General features: G+C 45.0%; 1 protein-coding gene across 1 annotated transcript in view; it reads left to right on the top strand.

The window, feature by feature from the left end:
• Nucleotides 1–20,062, top strand: part of LOC126281942 (tyrosine-protein phosphatase non-receptor type 9) — a 769,005-nt gene that overhangs the window by 374,201 nt on the left and 374,742 nt on the right. Inside the window, exon 4 of the mRNA XM_049981290.1 lies at nucleotides 19,208–19,348. Coding sequence (XP_049837247.1) covers nucleotides 19,208–19,348 — 141 coding nt within the window. The remainder of the gene's footprint in view (nucleotides 1–19,207; nucleotides 19,349–20,062) is intronic.

Raw genomic sequence — 20,062 nt, 5'->3', positions numbered from 1 at the left:
CGTAACAGGTGGACATAGAAACTAGATTGGCTCTGACGACGTACAATTTCTTGACACATAGAGACCCCTTCTGGTCACAAATGCTGACTTGGATTTAACGAATACGTTTCTTAAAATGTAAAGTCGGAGCACAGCATAGTATAGAAGTGTACCGTTTTTTTGGGCCTACGGACGTTGAAGCCTAGATGAGTATTTCAAGAAACCAAGTGGATATCTAAAGTACGAGAGGCAGAAGAGCTACAACGAAGGAACTAACTAATAGAAAATCATAACTTCAGTACCGCATCGTCGCCTTCTAAAGAAAATACGCAGGTGTGGGATATCTAATCAGGTTTGTCTCTAGATTGTAAGTTTCCTGGCAGCACGATATCCTAGATGGAGAGTTACCTACAATCACTAAAGCCCTACTCGGTATGACCCACCGTGTTTAGTGTTGTTACCAGGCCTTGTACGGTATATAATGGCCGTGAACAGCGTCAGATGTTAAAATGCCACGGTAGTCGTGTGACACTGCTTCATCCTTACCTAACATTGTTTGAAATGTGCCTCGTTGTGGTCTTCCATTTGGCCTTCTTCTCCAGCTATGCAATACCCAGATTTGCGGGGCATTCCGATGTGACGGTGGCATGGGAACCCACGGATACTTGGCAAGGTTCTGGTCAACCACGCTTGACTACCTATTTTGTGTTTGACACAACCCATCTGTGGTCTCAATAAGTTGAAGCTTGCTTACTTTCTTTGGAAAATTGTAATTAAAAAAATTGTAATGTCTTCCTTTACAGAGGTGGCCTTTGCCTTGCTTTCTCTCTCGATGGAATATTTGGACATTGTATCTAGTTGTCTAATGTGCGGGACGATCTGTATACGTGTCCCATTACAGGTTCTGGCTCATAACGTATTCTGTGTTTTATTTTTCATTGACGATATGGCGCTTAATGTAAACAGAAAAATAACGACGTGTAATGTGGTAGGAATACTTACTTTGTTCTGTGTGTTATACACTGCAGTGCGAAAGAAACTGGTATAGGCATGCGTAGTCAAACACAGAGATATGTATACGACGCTGCGGTCGGCAATGCCTATATAAAAGAAGTGTCTGGCGCAATTGTTAGATCGGTTACTGCTGCTACAATGGCGGGTTACGGAGATTTAAGTGAGTTTCAACGTGGTGTTCCAGTCGTCGCCCGACGATGGAACACAGCGTCTCCGTAGCAATGAAGTGGTCATTTCCCCGTACGCCCATTTCACGAGTGCACCGGGAATATCAGGAATCCGGTAAAACATCAAATCACCGACATCGCTGCGGCCGGGAAAAGATCCTGCAACAACGGGACCAATGACAACTGATGAGGATCGTTCAACATGACAGAAGTGCAACACTTCCGCAAACTGCCGAGGATTTCTGTGCTGGTCCATCAAAAAGCGTCATCGTGCAAACCATTTAACGAAGCATCATCGATGCGAGCTTTCGGAACTGAACGCTCACTCTTGTATCCTTGACGACTGCACGACACAAAGCTTTACGCCCGGTCCGTCAACACCGACATTGGACCGTCGACGACAGGAAACATGTTGCCTGGTTGAACGAGTCTCGTTTCAGGTTGTACTGAGTGGATGGACGTTTACGGTTGTGGAGAAGACCTCACGAATCCGTGGACCCTGTATGTCAGCAGGGGAGTGTTAGAGCTAGTGGAGACCCTGTAATGGCGTGGAGCGTGTGCAGTTGGAGCTATATGGGACCCCTAATACATCTAGATACGACTGTGACAGGTGACACGTACATAAGCATCCTGTCTGATCACCTGCATCTATTCATGTTCATCATGCATTCCGACGGACTCGGGCAATTCCAGTAGGACAATGCAACATCCTACACGTCCATAATTGCTACAAAGTGGCTCCAGGATCAGTCTTCCGATTTTAAGCACTTCCTCTGGGCACCAAACTCCCCAGACATGAACATTATTGATCATAACTGAGATGCCTAGCAACGTGCTGTCCAGCCAGCACGTACTCTTACAGATTTACGGACAACCCTGCAGGATTCATGGTGGTAATTCGGTCCAGTAGTCCAGCCCATTCCACGTCGTGTTGCGACAATTCTGCGTGATCATGGGGGTCCTACACGATATGAGGTAGGTGTACCAGTTTCTTTCGCTCTTCAGTGTAAAAGCTATGTCTTTGTTTGTCCCGGTCTTTGATGTCAACGCCATCTGGCGCCAAATTGATATAATACGGTCGTCGAGTATGCTGTCTTGTCTGACATGCGAAGTCTCCAAATAACATTTTTTTGCAAATACGCCTAACAGCAGTTGCACACGCAATTGTACGTGTTTCTTGAAATCTCACTTGTACGAGCTTTCCTCGGCATATTATAGGTACATTTAATTTGTATGTACTTCTGTTCCTGATGTTACATTGGCCTTGTAATTATTACGTTTTACTTTAAATGCGAACATTTTCGGTTAGGCTTTACTATGATTGTTATTGACATTAAATGAATACACAAGTTTACTGTTACCAGTTACAGTTTTATTTATTTCCACGACGCGTTTCAAAGGTTTAAACCTCCGTCATCGGGTGGATTTACATTAGTTAGTATGACATTGTGTGTGTGTGTGTGTGTGTGTGTGTGTGTGTGTGTGTGTGTGTGTGTGTTGTGTTACGATTTTTAGAGGAACTTGTGGCAGTGCCTGGTTTTGTTTCACCACCAGGCAGTGCCACAAGTTCCTCTAAAAATCGTAACACAACACACACACACACAAATGTCATACTAACTAATGTAAATGCACCCGATGATGAAGGTTTAAACCTTTGAAACGCGTCGTGGAAATAAGTAAAACGGTGACTAGTTACAGTAAACTTGTTGTTTCATTTAATATTACGTTTTATATCTTCTAATTTGTCTTTTGTGAAAATTATGAAGACATTTGCATGGAATTACTACATGCCTTGAGTGGACCAAACAATACGGAAGCTGGAGAGTAACTGAGAGGAGGTGTGTAGTGTGTTGCGACCAGTTGTAATTTTCCGTCTTTTAAGATGATACAAGACGTCGAGTGCATCTACGGTCCAGTGTGGCGTTTAACCTGCGTTATGTAGAAGGTGTAATAGTCTGGGGGGGAGGGGGGTGTTTTTCGTATCGATAAGTGGGTCCAATCACTCAGTTACCGCGACTATGGAGCAGGACGTTTATTTCAATATTATCCGTAATCCAAGAGTACTCCTTTCTTCTGCATCTTAATGATAAGATATGCTGTGGACACTCCCGCCTTCCAAGATGCCAAGTTTACAGTGGTGCACGCAAACGTTACTGGTTTGAGGAAAATTTATGCGCTCTGTCCCACTGCGACAGGCTCGCTAAATCACCCGATCTCAACCTCATAGAAAATGTATGGGACTGCATTCAACAGTCTATGACACGTAGCAGTCAACATCTCTGGAATACGATACTTACTCAGTATCTAAGCGTCAATGAGGGGCTTTAGCTAAATGTAGCTTACTGTAAGAAACTTTTGGTTGTTTAGTTAGTCGAATGTACTACAAACCATTTGAACGATTCGTTTATCGAAAGGATGAGGAACGAATCAGTTTACAGGATATGTATAATGATTAGTTTAAGTGAATGGCTAAATGCTGGTCACTTCCAAGCTTTTAAGTGGCAGACTGGACTAAATTTAACATTAATATCATTTTTTTTTAGCCCGGCTCATGCAACTACACGTGAAACAAGTTTTTTCAAATATTTTACAGTGTACCAATTTTAAAAGAAATTCGTCTGTGGATTAGAAACAGTTGCACAGAAAAAAAAACTGGCCAGGTGTGAGTGGGACTCGCGCTCTGAGGGTTTCGTACAACTTAATTATGTATATGAACATTTCGTCCATCCCAGGAATCGAGAATGCCGATGATTTTTGCCTACTATTGAAATTGATACACTTTAGATATCAGTCACAGGAATTTCAAGACTTTCGAGATTATTTTAAGTTTGAAATCTGAAACAGATGAGACAAGAAATATTTTTTTCGTGTAATATACCTACAAATTAATGATCCTCGAATTATTTCCCTTTGTTTGTTCGGTGAAACATTTATTCTTGTCAAATGACATGATTTTACGTCAACTGGGGATATCCTACGGTTTTTCACGAGTGAGTTTGCGAGTGTCGAAATTCTTACATTTTGACTGCATTGAGCTATAAGCTTACATTTTCTACACCGTCAACAGACGATTGACACCAGTGAGTCACATAAATTCCAACTTGTTATGTGCAACCGTTCCCGAGAAAAAGGGTTTTCAACAGCAGGAGAGTCAGGCAGACAGACGGACAACGAAGTGATCATAACGGTTCCGTTTTTACCGATTGAGGCACAGAACCCTAAAAATAAGGCTGGGGTTAGATTTATAACTTACTCTGCTACGTGTCAGACATTTTATGTTGGTGCGGAAGTGATCAAGAATTTTTGATGGTGCTATTGAACTCCTTTCCGAGGACCTGGCAGCTTTAATAATGAATAGTAAAGGTCATATGTTTGTTCCTGTTGTAGTTATGGACACCACCAGCCTCCTCAAATAATAAAGGATTATTCATGACGAATGTTTCATTAGGATGTGCAGCCAAAAACGTGGATCGTTCTACTCTGTCTAATGACTCCTGTTAATTTGATACATCAGTTGTTGTCATGACTCTATTTGCTATACAGAACTAAATGCAGCGTGTTTTCTCCATTTTTCAGAGAATTACTCAGCATTTCATTAGAACACTTAAGGGGACAAAATGTTACGTCACTACTAAACCTTCGTTAATTTAGTGTAAATTTTATAAAACAAGTCATTGTAAGTTATGAATAGTTAATTACAATTAATAGATCTCCATTGGTACATTACAAACAAAATAATTAGAAAATGTCGTGTTTTATTCTCTGTAAAGAGAATTGTACTGTTGAGAATGTTATCGAAAGAAAAATTATAGTTTATGTAATGCAATAGTTACAAGTCATTATATTAAAAAAAACTCAAAGAGTAGTTTACACACAAAATGAGTAGAGTGTCCTCTGCTTTGTTCCACGGTCACCCAGTGATTCGTCATCCGATTCCTCATTTGCTGCTTCAGAGTCTGGGTCTATATCATTGTCATCAGTACACACAATCTAACCTTCCTGAAGAAAATCTGCTTCTTTGCTAATTTTGTATTGTCTGTACCTTTACAAGCTTCTTGATGCAAATCAGCAAGTCTCTTAGTGTCAAGCTCAAGCTCAGCACAAACCATAACTTGCTAATTTCAGTAGCAAAACACGAGATTAACGCTGAGGAGTGCCAAGGTGATACAAGCTAACACTTTTCTAACTGTGACTACGTGATGTTTCACATACGATGTCACATTGAGATAAAGTCTAAGTAATATAACAAGTATGCCGTCTATTGGAAAACAGGCACACCATTAACAAACATTCGTAATATTTACGACAAGGGCACCAAACTAAACCTCTAGAGTAGTGGTTCTCAAACTTTTTGCACTTCGGGCGCACTTAAAAGGACGCAGATAATTGTGGGTGCACTATATGCACATTTCCGTGGAATAATTTGCAACAGTCACTACACGAAAATAAACACTGTGGTGAAATAACAATTAAGTCATCTTATTTTGAATTTCGCGTCCAGGCTACAGAAAATACAACAATAAAAAACATACATTGTCACAATGTGAACAAGTAATTTTTGTATAAGAAATGTGAGAGATTCATGAAACAAGAGTCTCACCCAAATGCGACGTCCGAGCGCCATGTTGCCTCCTACCCTACCAAGACGAAAGGCAAAAGATGTTATTAAGTGAAGATTCCTAATACTATCGACCCTACAAGGACAAAAAGCCACCTTATTTGCTTAACTAGACTGAACTAATCGACAAAACTTAACGACTCGTTCCGTGTTATACCAGTCGTGAAATGGATAAAACTGAGGAGCTATATGTTCTTTTTGTTCTTTTACATTTGGCCATACGTCTTTCTAAAATATTACAAGGCGCACCCCTAATTGACGGGAAGTACACTACTAGCCATTAAAATTGCTTCACCACGAAGGTGTTCTACAGACGCGAAATTTAACCGACAGGAAGAAGATGCTGTGATATGTAAACGATTAGCTTTTCAGAGCATTCACACAAGATTGGCGCCGCTGGCGACACCTACAACGTGCTGGCATGAGGAAAGTTACCAACCGATTTATCATGCACAAACAACAGTTGACCGGTGTTGTCTGGTGAAACGTTGTTGTGATGCCTCGTGTAAGGACGAGAAATGAGTAGCATGACGTTTCCGACTTTGATGAAGGTCGGACTGCAGACTATCGCGATTGCGTTTATCGTATCGCGACATTGCTGCTCGCGTTGGTCGAGATTCAATGACTGTTAGCAGAATATGAAATCGGTGGGTTCAGGAGGGTAACACGGAACGCCGTACTGGATCCCAACGGCCTCGTATCACTAGCAGTTGACATGACAGGCATCTTATGCGCATGGTTGTAACGTACCGTGCAGCCACGCCTCGATCCCTGAGTCAAGAGATAGGAGCGTTTGCAAGACAACAACCATCTGCTCGAACAGTTCGACGACGTTTGTAGCAGCATGGACTATCAGCTCGGAGACCATGGCTGCGGTTACCCTTGACGCTACATCACAGATCATCGCCTGCGATGGTGTACTGAACGACGAACCTGGGTGCACGAATGGCAAAACGTCATTGTTTCGGATGAATCCAGCATCATGATGGTCGCATCCGTCTTTGGCGACATCGCGGTGAATGCACAATGGAAGCGTGTATTCGTCATCGCCATAGTGGCGTATCACCTGGCGTGATGGTATGGGGTGCCATTGGTTACACGTCTCGGTCACCTCTTGTTCGCATTGACGGCACTTTGAACAGTGGACGTTACATTTCAGATGTGTTACGACCCGTGGCTCTACCCTTCATTCGATCCCTGTGCAACACTACATTTCAGCAGGATAATGCACGACAGCATGTTGTAGGTCCTGTACAGGCCTTTCTGGATACAGAAAATGTTCGACTGCTGCCCTGGCCAGCACATTCTACAGATCTCTTACCAATTCAAAACGTCTGGTCAATGGTGGTCGAGCAACTGTCTCGTCACAATACGCCAGTCACTACTCTTGATGAACTGTGGTATCGTGTTGAAGCTGCACGGGCAACTGTGTTTGTACACGTTATCCAAGTTCTGTTTGACTCAATGCCCAGGCGTATCAAGTCCGTTATTACCGCGTGAGGTATTTGTTCTGAGTACTGATTTCTCAGGATCTATGCACCCAAATTGCGTGAAAATGTAATCACATGCCAGTTGTAGTATAATATAACTGTCCAATGAATACCCGTTTATCATCTGCATTTCTTCTTGGTGTAGCAATTTTAATGGCCAGTAGTGTGCGAAGAGGTAGCAACTGCAGCCGTAAATTTTACGAGTATTTGGTAATGTAGGGCTAAAGAAAATCATTAAGCTTTGTTACTTTCTGTGTATTTTGATTTATTATTACACTAGAATCGTCTGCGAACAGAATCAATTCTGTTAAGTGGAAGGTCATTCACATTATAGGGAAGAGTAGTCAACCAAGAATTGAATCCAGCGGGACTGCCTTCTTGATTTTTTTTCTCTATGTCTCTTTGGTTGTCACTCATTTTTTTGTCCGGTGTGCGTAGAAGGGCGGGCCGTTGGCGTTGCCTTCTCGGCTGCCAGGTGTGGGCGTACGCGCCGGCTCAGCGCGTGGCAGGCGGCCAGTGTTTACGTCCAGCTGCTGACGTCAGCGGGCTCTTTCCGCCATGACTCGGGATTAGCGCCTCGCGAATCCTGGCACTAGCCGCGCCCGCTGTTACTGTGGTCGCATCTTCTACTGTAGCGGGCCGCTGGAGCCACGCCAGAAGAGTTACGGTCGGGCGGCAGCGGCTTCCAGGTCCGCGTGTACGCTGCGGTGTGACGTGTCCCCCGAACGCTCATAAGTTACGTGTTTTGTCAAGTTTTACACAGACTTGCTAATATCAGACGGGCTATAATTTTTGCCTCGAGAAATGTGTTGTGATGGAACGAGCTTTCACGCGCGCAGAAATAGTAGATATCTCTACATAAGTGGAGGACAACATGACGTTTTCATCAGAAACACGGTAAACAGTTCAGAGCCGATGAGCAACTCAACATATTGTAGAATTTACGAGGCTTGTTTTTTAGTAAGGTCCGTTTGAACATAAGTATACTTTCAGAAAGTGCATACTTCACTCTTTTTTCGACATAATTGCCAAGTTTGTTCAAACACGTATCATACCTCTCAACCAATTTTAAAATGCCCTCTTCATAAAAACTTGCCGCCTACTCCGACAACCAAGATCTCACTGCCGTTTTCACGTTGTTGTCGTCATCATTGTAATGGCTGCCACTGAGGTGTTGTTTGAGGTGGAGGAACATATGGTAATCCCTCGGCGCAAGATGAGGACTGTAGGGTCGTGGTCTAAAGCTTACCTGCCAGAACTGTCCAATAAATCGTGGGTCTCACCTGTCATGGAGATGGTCAATTCCCTTTGTCAGCATGCCGCGTCTTTTGTTTTGAATCGCTCCGCGTAGATTTCTCAGGGTTTGACAGTAGGCTTCTGCATTAATAGTGGTTCCTCGTTGCATGAAGTCGACCAACAAAACACCATGCCTATCCCTAAACAGCGACGCCGTGATTTTGCGCTGGGACAGTCTCTTTTTGGCCTCCAACTTAACAGGCGAGAGAGAGAGAGAGAGAGAGAGAGAGAGAGAGAGAGAGAGAGAGAGTGTGTTTGTGTGTGTGTGTCCATTCCATTCTCTGTTGCTTCGATTCCAGCATGATAAGCGAAACCCATGTTTCGTCTCCAGTTACGATCTGACTCAAGAAGCCATCACCTTGTTCGTGATAACGAGTCAAGAACTTCATCGCACACTCAAATCTTTGGTTTTTGTGGTCCTCTGTTAGGAGTTTCGGGGCCCTACGGGAGCACAGTTTCCTAAACTTTAGGTGTTCAGAAACAATGTTATAAAGCACTGATCTCGACACCTCAGATAATTCTTTTGAGAGACCTGTTATTGTGAAGCGCCTGTTCTCAAGAATCCTCACTTCAACTGAAGCCACCAAATTGTATGTAATCAAAGAAGGGCGACGGGAGCGGTCCTCATGATGGACGTTATCACGGCCATCTTTGAATTCTCGTACCCACTTACACACTTTGCTTTCACTCAAAACAGTATCACCGCACACTTCGCAAATCTGTCGATGAATTTCTACAGCAGACAGGTTCCTTGCTGACAAAAACCGTATCACTGAGCGAACCTCACACGCGGTGGGCGAGTTGATAGTCTTAAACATTTTGAAAGCACAGAACAGAACCGTACAGGTTAGCTACAGAGCTGAAACTGAGCACAGTTGTTCCCGAGGCATGTCAGTACACAACGCAAGCGTTCGTTGCGGTATGCGTGCGAACTACTAGTGTCTACAACAAAACGGACCTTACTTAAAAAAACAGGCCTGGTAGTTGTCTCCATCTACATTTACATCTACTTACACTGATGAACCAAAACGTTGGGATATTGCGTGAGATGCAAAGCTGGTCCTGACACTTGACGCGGTAAATAAACTATGAGAGGCAGTATATCAATAACGTAACACATTTTTTTACGGAGAGCAGGTTTGTTTAATTCGGGATGCCAATACACCATATTATTCCCCACTCTTTGGCCACAAAGTCCTATTACCAACATAACCTCCGTTCAAAGCGAAGACCGTACGCCTGCTTGCTGCGAGGAGTCTTATGTGTGGTTGGTACCACTTTACTTGTCGGTTCCGGAGCAAACATCTCGCTGTATCAGTAAAATCTCCATCATCCACGTACTGCTTCCTGCGGGGTGCATCCTTCGTTGGGCCAAACAGATGGAAGTCGGAAGATGCGAGGTCAAGGATGTAGGATGGATGAGGAAGAACACACCAATGAAATTTTGCGAGCCCCTCTCGTTTGTGCAGACTTGTGTGAGGCCTTGGGAAGGAGAAGTTGGTTTGCATTTTTGTGGCCATGACTACACTTCAATTTTCTGAGGGTTACTTGAGAATTGGTCGTTGTACCACGAGGAAACACGTCAAGCAGAATAAAGACTTCTGAGTCCCAGAAGACCATCGCCATGACTTCATCGGCTGAGGGTGAGGCTTTGAACTTTTTCTTCAAGGACAGGTGGTGTGGCGCCACTCCATGGAAAGCCGTTTTGTTTCCGGTTCTAAGTGAAAAAAGCATGTTTTGTTGCCATTGATGATGTCCGACAAAGAATTGTCACTATCAGCCTCGTAAGGCGCAAGTAATTCCGCGTAGATGGTCCTTCGTTCCTCTTTACTGTCTCCCGTTAGGCGGCGAGGGAACCCAGCAGTTACAGATCTTAGAGTTCCTCAACTCGTAGACGAGTGTATCAGTATTACCACCACAGCCTTCCAGTTCTGCAGTGAGTTGTTTAATTGTGATCCGTCGATCAGCTCGGATGAGAGTGTCCGCACGTTCCAACAATCATGAATCACAGTTGTGTACGGCCGGCCGTTACGCGAGCATGGGTAAACTTTACGCGACCTTGTTGCGGTAGTGACAGACGCTTCACCCAACGACTGACCGTGGTTTTCTTCACTGCCAGGTCTCCGTAGGCAATATGCAAGCCCTTATGAATCTCAACGATGCTCTGGTTTTCCACCGAAAGAAAGTCAGATCTGTGCCTGGAACGCACCTACGTTACAGATCCCATTTCGAAGGCTACGTGTAGCACAGCCACCTATCGGAAGTTCTTGAAACTATAGGGGCTGAAGCGGGAATATTACACAGAGTCCCACAACAAATTCAGCATTTTTCAACCGAAATTGGGCGAGAAGAAAATGTGTTGCATTACGTATTGAACGCCCCTCGAATGTAAGCGGAACAGGAACGAATAGGGAATCATATTAGCGACGATGTGGGCCGCATATGAGGAAATATATTGTCATAAGCGACTCTGACAAAGGGTAGGTTTTTATGATTCGGTGTCTGGGAGCGAGCATCTCAGAAACAGTGTAGCTAGCGAGCAGTTCGCATGGTACTGTCGTGCTTCTAGAAAGTGGCTGAAGCACACTGAAACCACGAGAAGGTGATTGGAGGGTTGCGTGCTCCGTAAAGCGAGAAAGGCGCCAGTCTGTGGCGAATCTGACGACAGAGTAGAATGCTGGTGTAGGCGCAAGTGCTTCGGAGCAGACTGCTCAGTGCACTTTGTTAAATTTGAGGATGCGGAGAGGACGACTCCTACGTGTTTATCTTGACCTAACGAAATCGTCTATTACGGTTGGAGTTCGCAGAGATTACACCGTAGATCAGTGGAAAGGTGTCGCCTAGTCGGATGAACGACATTTCGTGCTGCACCAGATCGATGGTCGTGTCCAGATATGGCGTCTTCCACAACAACTGCTGCTCGAAATATGCTCTGCACCACAATCGCGGGCGAGTAGGGGAAGTATTGTGCTATGGAGGACTTTCACTGGCGTGTACATGGGACCTGCGGTAGTAATGGAAGGCACTATACAGCTTTGGAATACGGAAACATTATTGCCGACCACTTGCATCCCTTTATGCGTGTTGTGTTCCCCAATGGTGACAGCATCTTTCAGCCGGCTAACTGCATGTTTCACAAGGCCAGAATCGTGCTACAGTGGTTTGAGGAGCGTGATAGTGAACTTACGTTGGTGTGTTGGCCATTAAATGTGCCTGATCTGAAACCGATGATAAACATTTGCGACTCTATCGGTCTCCAGTTCAGCTCCCACAAAGCACCGCTCCGTAATTTCCGGGAACTGCATGACCTGTAGTGTACACAACTAGTGCTACGTACTTCCCGAAACCTTTGAATATGTCGAAACCGTATCTCGCAGAATCGCTCCGAGGTCGACCAACACGCTTACGCTAGGCACAAATTGAGATGCGTATAGCGCGTGTGGCGCAATGAAGCGCGCATTTTAGTAACTTCACGGGCTCAAATGGGACCGCGCAAATTGGGACGCGACGCGACTGGGACCCGACACGCGCCTGCGGCAGGTCGCGCGGCGTTGTGGTTGTGGCAATGTTTCTCACGCCGCGCGCCTCGCGAGTATTGCGGGAGGGGTGAGGTGGGGTGCGGGAAGGCAGTCCTGCGTATGCTCACATCGGCATAGCGCATGGGCAGTGCAATTATTGCCCATTCGAAAAATACGGCTTTACAGTATACTGAATTTTATTATCACTGAGTAATGTTTAGTTTTTCGCCGTTTACGCGCTCCATCTCTTTTCGTTAGGACATAATAGTTATCAGTTACAAACACTACTGGCCATTAAAATTGCTACACCACGAAGTTGACGTGCTACAGACGCGAAATTTAACGGACAGGAAGAAGATCCTGCGATATGCAAATGATTACCTTTTCAGAGCATTCACACAAGGTTGGCGCCGCTGGCGATATGTACAACGTGCTGACATGACGAAATTTTGCAATCGGTTTCTCATACACAAAAAGCAGTTGACCGGGGTTGGCTGGTGAAACGTTGTTGTGATGCCTCGTGTAAGGAGGAGAAATGCGTACCATCACGTTTCCGACTTTGATAAAGGTCGGATTGTACCCTACCGCGATTGCGGTTTATCGTATCACGACATTGCTGCTCGCGTTGGTCTAGATCCAATGACTGTTAGCAGAATGTGGAATCGGTGGGTTCAGGAAGGTAATACGGAACGCCGTGCTGGATCCCAACGGCCTCGTATCACAAGCAGTCGACTGACAGGCATCTTATCCGCATGGCTGTAATGGATCGTGCAGTCACTTCTCGATCCGTGAGTCAACAGATGGAGACGTTTGCAAGACAACAACCATCTGCTCGAACAGTTCGACGACGTTTGCAACAGCATGGACTATCTGCTCGGAGACCATGGTTGCGGTTACCCTTGACGCAGCGTCACAGACAGGAGCACCTTCGATGGTATACTGAACGACGAATCTGGGTGCACGAATGGTAGAACGTCATTTTTTCGAATGAATCCAGGTTCTGTTTACTGCATCATGATGGTCGCATCCGTGTTTGGCGACATTGCGGTGTCCGCACATTGGAAGCGTGTATTCGTCATCGCCCTACTGGCGTATCGCTTGGCATGATGGCATGGGGTGCCATTGGTTACAGGTCTTGGTCACCTCTTGTTCGCATTGACGGCACTTTGAACAGTGGATGTTACATTTGAGATGTGTTACGATCCGTGGCTCTACCCTTCATTCGATCCCTGCGCATCCCTACATTTCAGCAGGATAATGCACGACCGCATGCTGCAGGTCCCGTACAGGCCTTTCTGGATACAGAAAATGTTCGACTGCTGCCCTGGCCAGCACATTCTACAGATCTCTCACCAATTCAAAACGTCTGATCAATGGTGGCCGAGCAACTGGTTCGTCACAATACGCCTGTCACTACTCTTGATGAACTGTGGTATCGTGTTGAAGCTGCATGGCCAGCTGTACCTGTACATGCCATCCAAGCTCTGTTTGACTCAATTCCCAGGCGTATCAAGGCCGTTATTACGGCCAGAGGTGGTTGTTCTGGGTACTGATTTCTCAGGGTCTTTGCACCCAAATTGCGTGAAAATGTAATCACATGTCAGTTCTAGTATAATATATTTGTCTAATGATTACCCGTTTCTCATCTGCATTTCTTCTTGGTGTAGCAATTTAAATGGCCATTAGTGTATATCTGTACTGTTTTTGTTTTGTTTTGTTTATAGCCGCGCGGTCTTAGGCGCTTTGTCACGGCCCGCGCGGCCTCCCCGTGGGAGGTTCGAGTCCTCCCTCGGGAATTGGTGTGTGTGTTGTGCTTAGCGTAAGTTAGTTAAGTTACTCCAACTAGTGCGTTAGCTTATGGACCGATGACCTCAGCAGTTTGGTCCGATAAGACCTTGCCACAAATTGCTTATTTTTTGTTAATCCTTTTGTCAAAAACAGTGCATAGTTCAGTAACTGGTGAGCCATTAGCCACTGGAATTATATCTTCTGCGTATATACTATGTACATGTGGACATCAGAAACAGTCTAAAAGGCCTCGCAAATAACAATCTTTTAATTGGCTCGCCGTGACGAGAAAAAGAATGTCAGTGGTTGCATACACATGATCAGCATGAATAAACTAATTATACAACGGGTTACAAAAATGAGAAAAAGGTCGGCATTGTTACCAAAGTATGATTACCTTGAAAGAATGTGGTGATTAGATATATTTGATTTGTTGAAATGTACTGCTGACAAAGGCAGAACTACTTTCATGACAATGCTTTTCGAACGACGTGAACTTCCGGTCACAAGACACAGATTCCTGTAGTGCGCATTACTCTCAACTGCTGACAATACGCTGACCTTTGTGTTGTGCGACAGATCAATTGTTTATTGTTCTCAGAAGCAACTATTTTATTCGCACATTACTCATTGTCAGTTTGGCAAGCCGTAGGTGAGTAATGAGCATCTGGCATGTGCCTATCATTCCGCCTGAAGCAAACGCGGGTCATTATTTTAATATTGGTCAGATTAAGAGAAGGAAGTCCAGTCGTTCAGTGTTAAAAACACGATGTGTTGCGAGGATTCAACCAAAATTGCCACAGAAGTGGCAATTTATTTTTGTGTGACTTGTTAGCCTCTTCTCACTCGAAGAAGCATCACCATTTATGAATAACGGTCACATTTCTCTTATTGACAGGTTTATTTGCACTTCCTTTGCCAAAACACAGTATAATTTGCACAAACTCGTCTCACAGCAGCTATTGTGACAGAATTCTGAAACAGAGTGCCTCCTTAAACAAGTAATTGGCAGTCAGAGAGCTCAATAGCTTACGAAAAACGTGTCGGTTTGAAGTGACATAAGAGAAGAAATTTAATGTTTATTTTCATACTAGGAACTAAATGTTTCACTAGCTGTCGACAACTTTTAAAAAATTACAATCACTGGAATGAAAAAAATAAAAAAGGAACTATAAATACTGATATATCACTTTAGATACGGAAGTGTGTTTCCGAATTGGCAAAATACTCTCCTCCTTGTGTGCTGTCATTCGCCAAACTCTCGTTTCGATGTCGCGACCGGTTTAGGAGATACGAGAGTTTTTGTGAATATTTCATTCTCCCGGGCTTGAGATCGGGAATGAGTGCGCAACATAGGATCCATTTTATCGATGTCGGAGGCAGATAGCGACCTCCTCCGTAAAGAAGAATTCAACACGTTATCTATATTTCTTACCCAGCAACATATTGTGTAATACAAACCAAACGCAAAATCATAGCAACCCGTATTCTTCATTGCAAACTTCTCCAGTTTTGCGTAGCGTCTTACTAAAATGCGTATACCACTATAAGTATCACCATTAGAACGATGATGGGCGCTAAGTCACGAAGCTGATATATAACGCTACAAGCAAGGTAAATATGAAATATTTTTACTCAATAGTGGCTATAAAATCATTTGAGAAAGATTAAAGAGAGCGCGCGCTTCATTTCTATCAGCGCAGAGCGTCGCCAAGCGGCGCGTGCAAAGTATGTGTACGCGTATCAATATGCGTTGGACCCCGCGACACTTGTTGGGACGTGCGCGCCGCTCTGCAGTGTTGTCACGTCTCACGTGCCATAGGCGCCTCAATTTTCGCATAGCCTTATCGTGGTTCATCAGTGCATAAACTCTGCGAACCACTGTGCAGTGAATGGCGGGGGCCACACTCCTGGAAATGGAAAAAAGAACACATTGACACCGGTGTGTCAGACCCACCATACTTGCTCCGGACACTGCGAGAGGGCTGTACAAGCAATGATCACACGCACGGCACAGCGGACACACCAGGAACCGCGGTGTTGGCCGTCGAATGGCGCTAGCTGCGCAGCATTTGTGCACCGCCGCCGTCAGTGTCAGCCAATTTGCCGTGGCATACGGAGCTCCATCGCAGTCTTTAACACTGGTAGCATGCCGCGACAGCGTGGACGTGAACCGTATGTGCAGTTGACGGACTTTGAGCGAGGGCGTATAGTGGGCATGCGGGAGGCCGGGTGGACGTACCGCCGAATTGCTCAACACGTGGGGCGTGAGGTCTCCACAGTACATCGATGTTGTCGCCAGTGGTCGGCGGAAGGTGCACGTGCACGTCGACCTGAGACCGGACCGGAGCGACGCACGGATGCACGCCAAGACCGTAGGATCCTACGCAGTGCCGTAGGGGACCGCACCGCCACTTCCCAGCAAATTAGGGACACTGTTGCTCCTGGGGTATCGGCGAGGACCTTTCGCAACCATCTCCATGAAGCTGGGCTACGGTCCCGCACACCGTTAGGCCGTCTTCCGCTCACGCCCCAATATCGTGCAGCCCGCCTTCAGTGGCGTCGCGACAGGCGTGAATGGATGGACGAATGGAGACGTGTCGTCTTCAGCGATGAGAGTCGCTTCTGCCTTGGTGCCAATGATGGTCGTATGCGTGTTTGGCGCCGTGCAAGTGAGCGCCACAATCAGGACTGCATACGACCGAGGCACACAGGGCCAACACCCGGCATCATGGTGTTGGGAGCGATCTCCTACACTGGCCGTACACCTCTGGTGATCGTCGAGGGGACACTGAATAGTGCACGGTACATCCAAACCGTCATCGTACCCATCGTTCTACCATTCCTAGACCGGCAAGGGAACTTGCTGTTCCAACAGGACAATGCACGTCCGCATGTATCACGTGCCACCCAACGTGCTCTAGAAGGTGTAAGTCAACTACCCTGGCCAGCAAGATCCCCGGATCTGTCCCCCATTGAGCATGTTTGGGACTGGATGAAGCGTCGTCTCACGCGGTCTGCACGTCCAGCATGAACGCTGGTCCAACTGAGGCGCCAGGTGGAAATGGCATGGCAAGCCGTTCCACAGGACTACATCCAGCATCTCTACGATCGTCTCCATGGGAGAATAGCAGCCTGCATTGCTGCGAATGGTGGATATACACTGTACTAGTGCCGAAATTGTGCATGCTCTGTTGCCTGTGCCTATGTGCCTGTGGTTCTGTCAGTGTGATCATGTGATGTATCTGACCCCAGAAATGTGTCAATATAGTTTCCTCTTCCTGGGACAATGAATTCACGGTGTTCTTATTTCAAGTTCCAGGAGTGTATTATTAATTTTCTTTTCTATTCCATTCGAGTACAGGGCGAGGGAAAAGTGCCTTATTATCTCTTATACCCACTATCCATATGCGCATGATGTTCGCACTTTCGCTGATGATAACTTGGTTTGTGGGGCGCTCAACTGCGGTGTTATCAGCGCCCGTACAAATTCCCAATTTTTACACAGTCCTGACTCACCACTTTCACGAATGATGGGGAAATGACGCGGACAACACAAAGACCCAGTCCCCAGTTCAGACAGATGTGGAAAACATTCAAAGACTGTGAAGTCGGGAGAGGGCGTATGTGTCCCTTTACTGTTAAATATTCATCTCAAATGGTTCAAATGGCTCTGAGCACAATGGGACTCAACCGCTGTGGTCATAAGTCCCCTAGAACGTAGAACTATTTAAACCTAACTAACCTAAGAACATCACACACATCCTTGCCCGAGGCAGGATTCGAACCTGCGACCGTAGCAGTCGCAATGTTCCGGACTGCGCGCCTAGAACCGCGAGACCATCGCGGCCGGCTATTCATCTGCTTTTACTTTTTAAAGTTATTTAATTATTTCTTCTATAATCTGAGACCATAATCCCTGAAATTAAATTTTTGCTCTCCTATTTTTAATGCTTTAGGGCCTCGAATGAAGTAGATTATTAAAATTCTCAGTGAAGATATTTCTGTTGTTACGTGAGTAGATGCCACAGCCTATTGCGAAAATACTCATTAAACAATTGAAAATTGGCTTTAAACTATGTTTTCTCATTCATTAATATGCTGAATATTATAATCTGTAACTTTCTTTACGTGGAACTGCGCACCTCTCTCACAATTTAGTGATGTCTGAATCTGCCGTGTCTAGGCGTATTGTTGTGCGCCAGCGATGTTATTTAGCTGCAGTCATAAGTAAAATATGAAAATGCTTAAATATTTGACATGGAGGGTGTCGTTATTACATAAATAACCAGGAAAGTAATGATTAATACATACATTGTTCTTATTTCTCCTAGTACAGAACTGTATATAACAACGTAAGTAATACGCGTCTACTTTGGGCTACAGAAGAAGTTCTTTAATTTTACGAAGACGACCTCGGAGTTTGTTGCACAAAGTGTTAGTCGCAGAAATTGCAGCACGTTGTCGGTTCTTTGGCTATATAACCAAAATGCTTTTATTGGTTCAAATGGCTCTGAGCACTATGGGACTTACCCACTGTGGTCATCAGTCCCCTGCAACTTAAAACTGCTTAAACCTAACTAACCGAAAGACATCACACACATCAATGCCCGAGGTAGAATTCGAAACTGCGACCGTAGCGGTCACGCGGTTCCAGACTGAAGCGCCTAGAACCGCACGGCCACACCGGCCGGCCAAAATGCTTTTATTCTCACATAAACAGCGTTTATCGCATTTTCATCGTGACACGCGTTAAAAATAATTATCAGATATGACAGTTAATGTTCTTGACGTTTTACATTATTTAATATGTCCACCCGTACGGGGACGCTACGGTACACGCGATATGCGACCTCTCGCAGGAAGTTGCAAGCCGATAAATTCCAGAAAGCAGGCCAAGTCCGTCGTAAGCAATATTACAGTTGTATCTTAATGGACAAGCAAGTCCACAGCGATTACCTCTACACTGTATTACAGTGGGCGTAAAGGAGTACTTCGTACTCGGTATTTTACAGGACGCGCGGGACCGGTGCGCGAGGCCATAAGGTTCATCCAACTTAATCTCTCCTAGTGCTGCCACGCGGTACATTATGCGTGTTCTGCTAATCGATTCAATTTACGTACCGCTGCTCGCTGATGGGATATCATCGCCGCCCCTTTTGGCAGATAAAATTAATGACGACTGAAACTACATTTCCATCATGCCTACGTGCAGTGTATTTAACACTGTGTGTGTATGTGCGTGTTTATTTGTTTTAACAGACTTGCATCAGACAGCTAAGTAAGTGACAGTGTTCCAGATAAGTGTGTTCCAACAGTTCCGTCTCTGATTTGCAGGGAGTGGTTTACCAACTCGACGTCGCCCTGGAAAGCGTCGACACGCAACGAAGCGGCCTAGTCTTCATCTACGACATGTCGGACTCGAAGTATTCCAACTTCGACTACGACCTCAGCCAGAAAATACTTACATTGCTCAAGGTAGGAGGCAGCAGAAGCGAGCTGTACTACACGTTGTCCGCATTCGCGACCACTTACTGCCGTTGCAAGCTGATAGGATGCTACCGAAGCGATCACTGTCGGCACGAATATTACTTGCACTCCAATTGCAGACATTAACATCTTAGTTTCTGAGAAGAACATCATACACTAAGGACGAAGAACCCAATATTGACCTAGTACTAAAGTGTGTGCGATTGTGGACGATGCATGTCTTGCTGGTCTACAGCGGGATGTTGCAGCGTATCAAAAATTTTCGGACATGTCCGAAAGAACAGGTACCGTCATCATATATATGTATCAAACACGTTTACGTAATCTACCATTGTGTTCCTTTGTCGTCCGCGTGTGAAGAATGCTTTCTCTCTAGTAGTTATTTGGTAATTATTCAGATCATTAACAATTTTTTCGAGTTCCCATGATCATAAATATTCTAATCTACAAACCGTTTGGCGGATTCCATAAACATACGTTTTATATTGTTGGGTGCGTTTCCCTTACGATGTATTAAAGAATCATTAGAATCACTGGCTGCCCTCAAGCTTTATAATACTCTTACTAGGTAGCCAAAAAATGAAATAATTTGAAATATTTTCACAGTACTGCAGGTGTGTATGTGTATTTATCATGTCGAAATAAAAACGTGGTAATACTGACACGTATAAAAATTTGCAATGTGGCTGAAATCTGTGTGAT

Source organism: Schistocerca gregaria, chromosome 7 (genome assembly GCF_023897955.1).
Source record: "Schistocerca gregaria isolate iqSchGreg1 chromosome 7, iqSchGreg1.2, whole genome shotgun sequence".
Taxonomy (NCBI): Eukaryota; Metazoa; Arthropoda; class Insecta; order Orthoptera; family Acrididae; genus Schistocerca; species Schistocerca gregaria.
The sequence above is the reverse complement of the archived record's forward strand: the minus strand, read 5'-3'. Positions and strand labels throughout refer to the sequence as shown.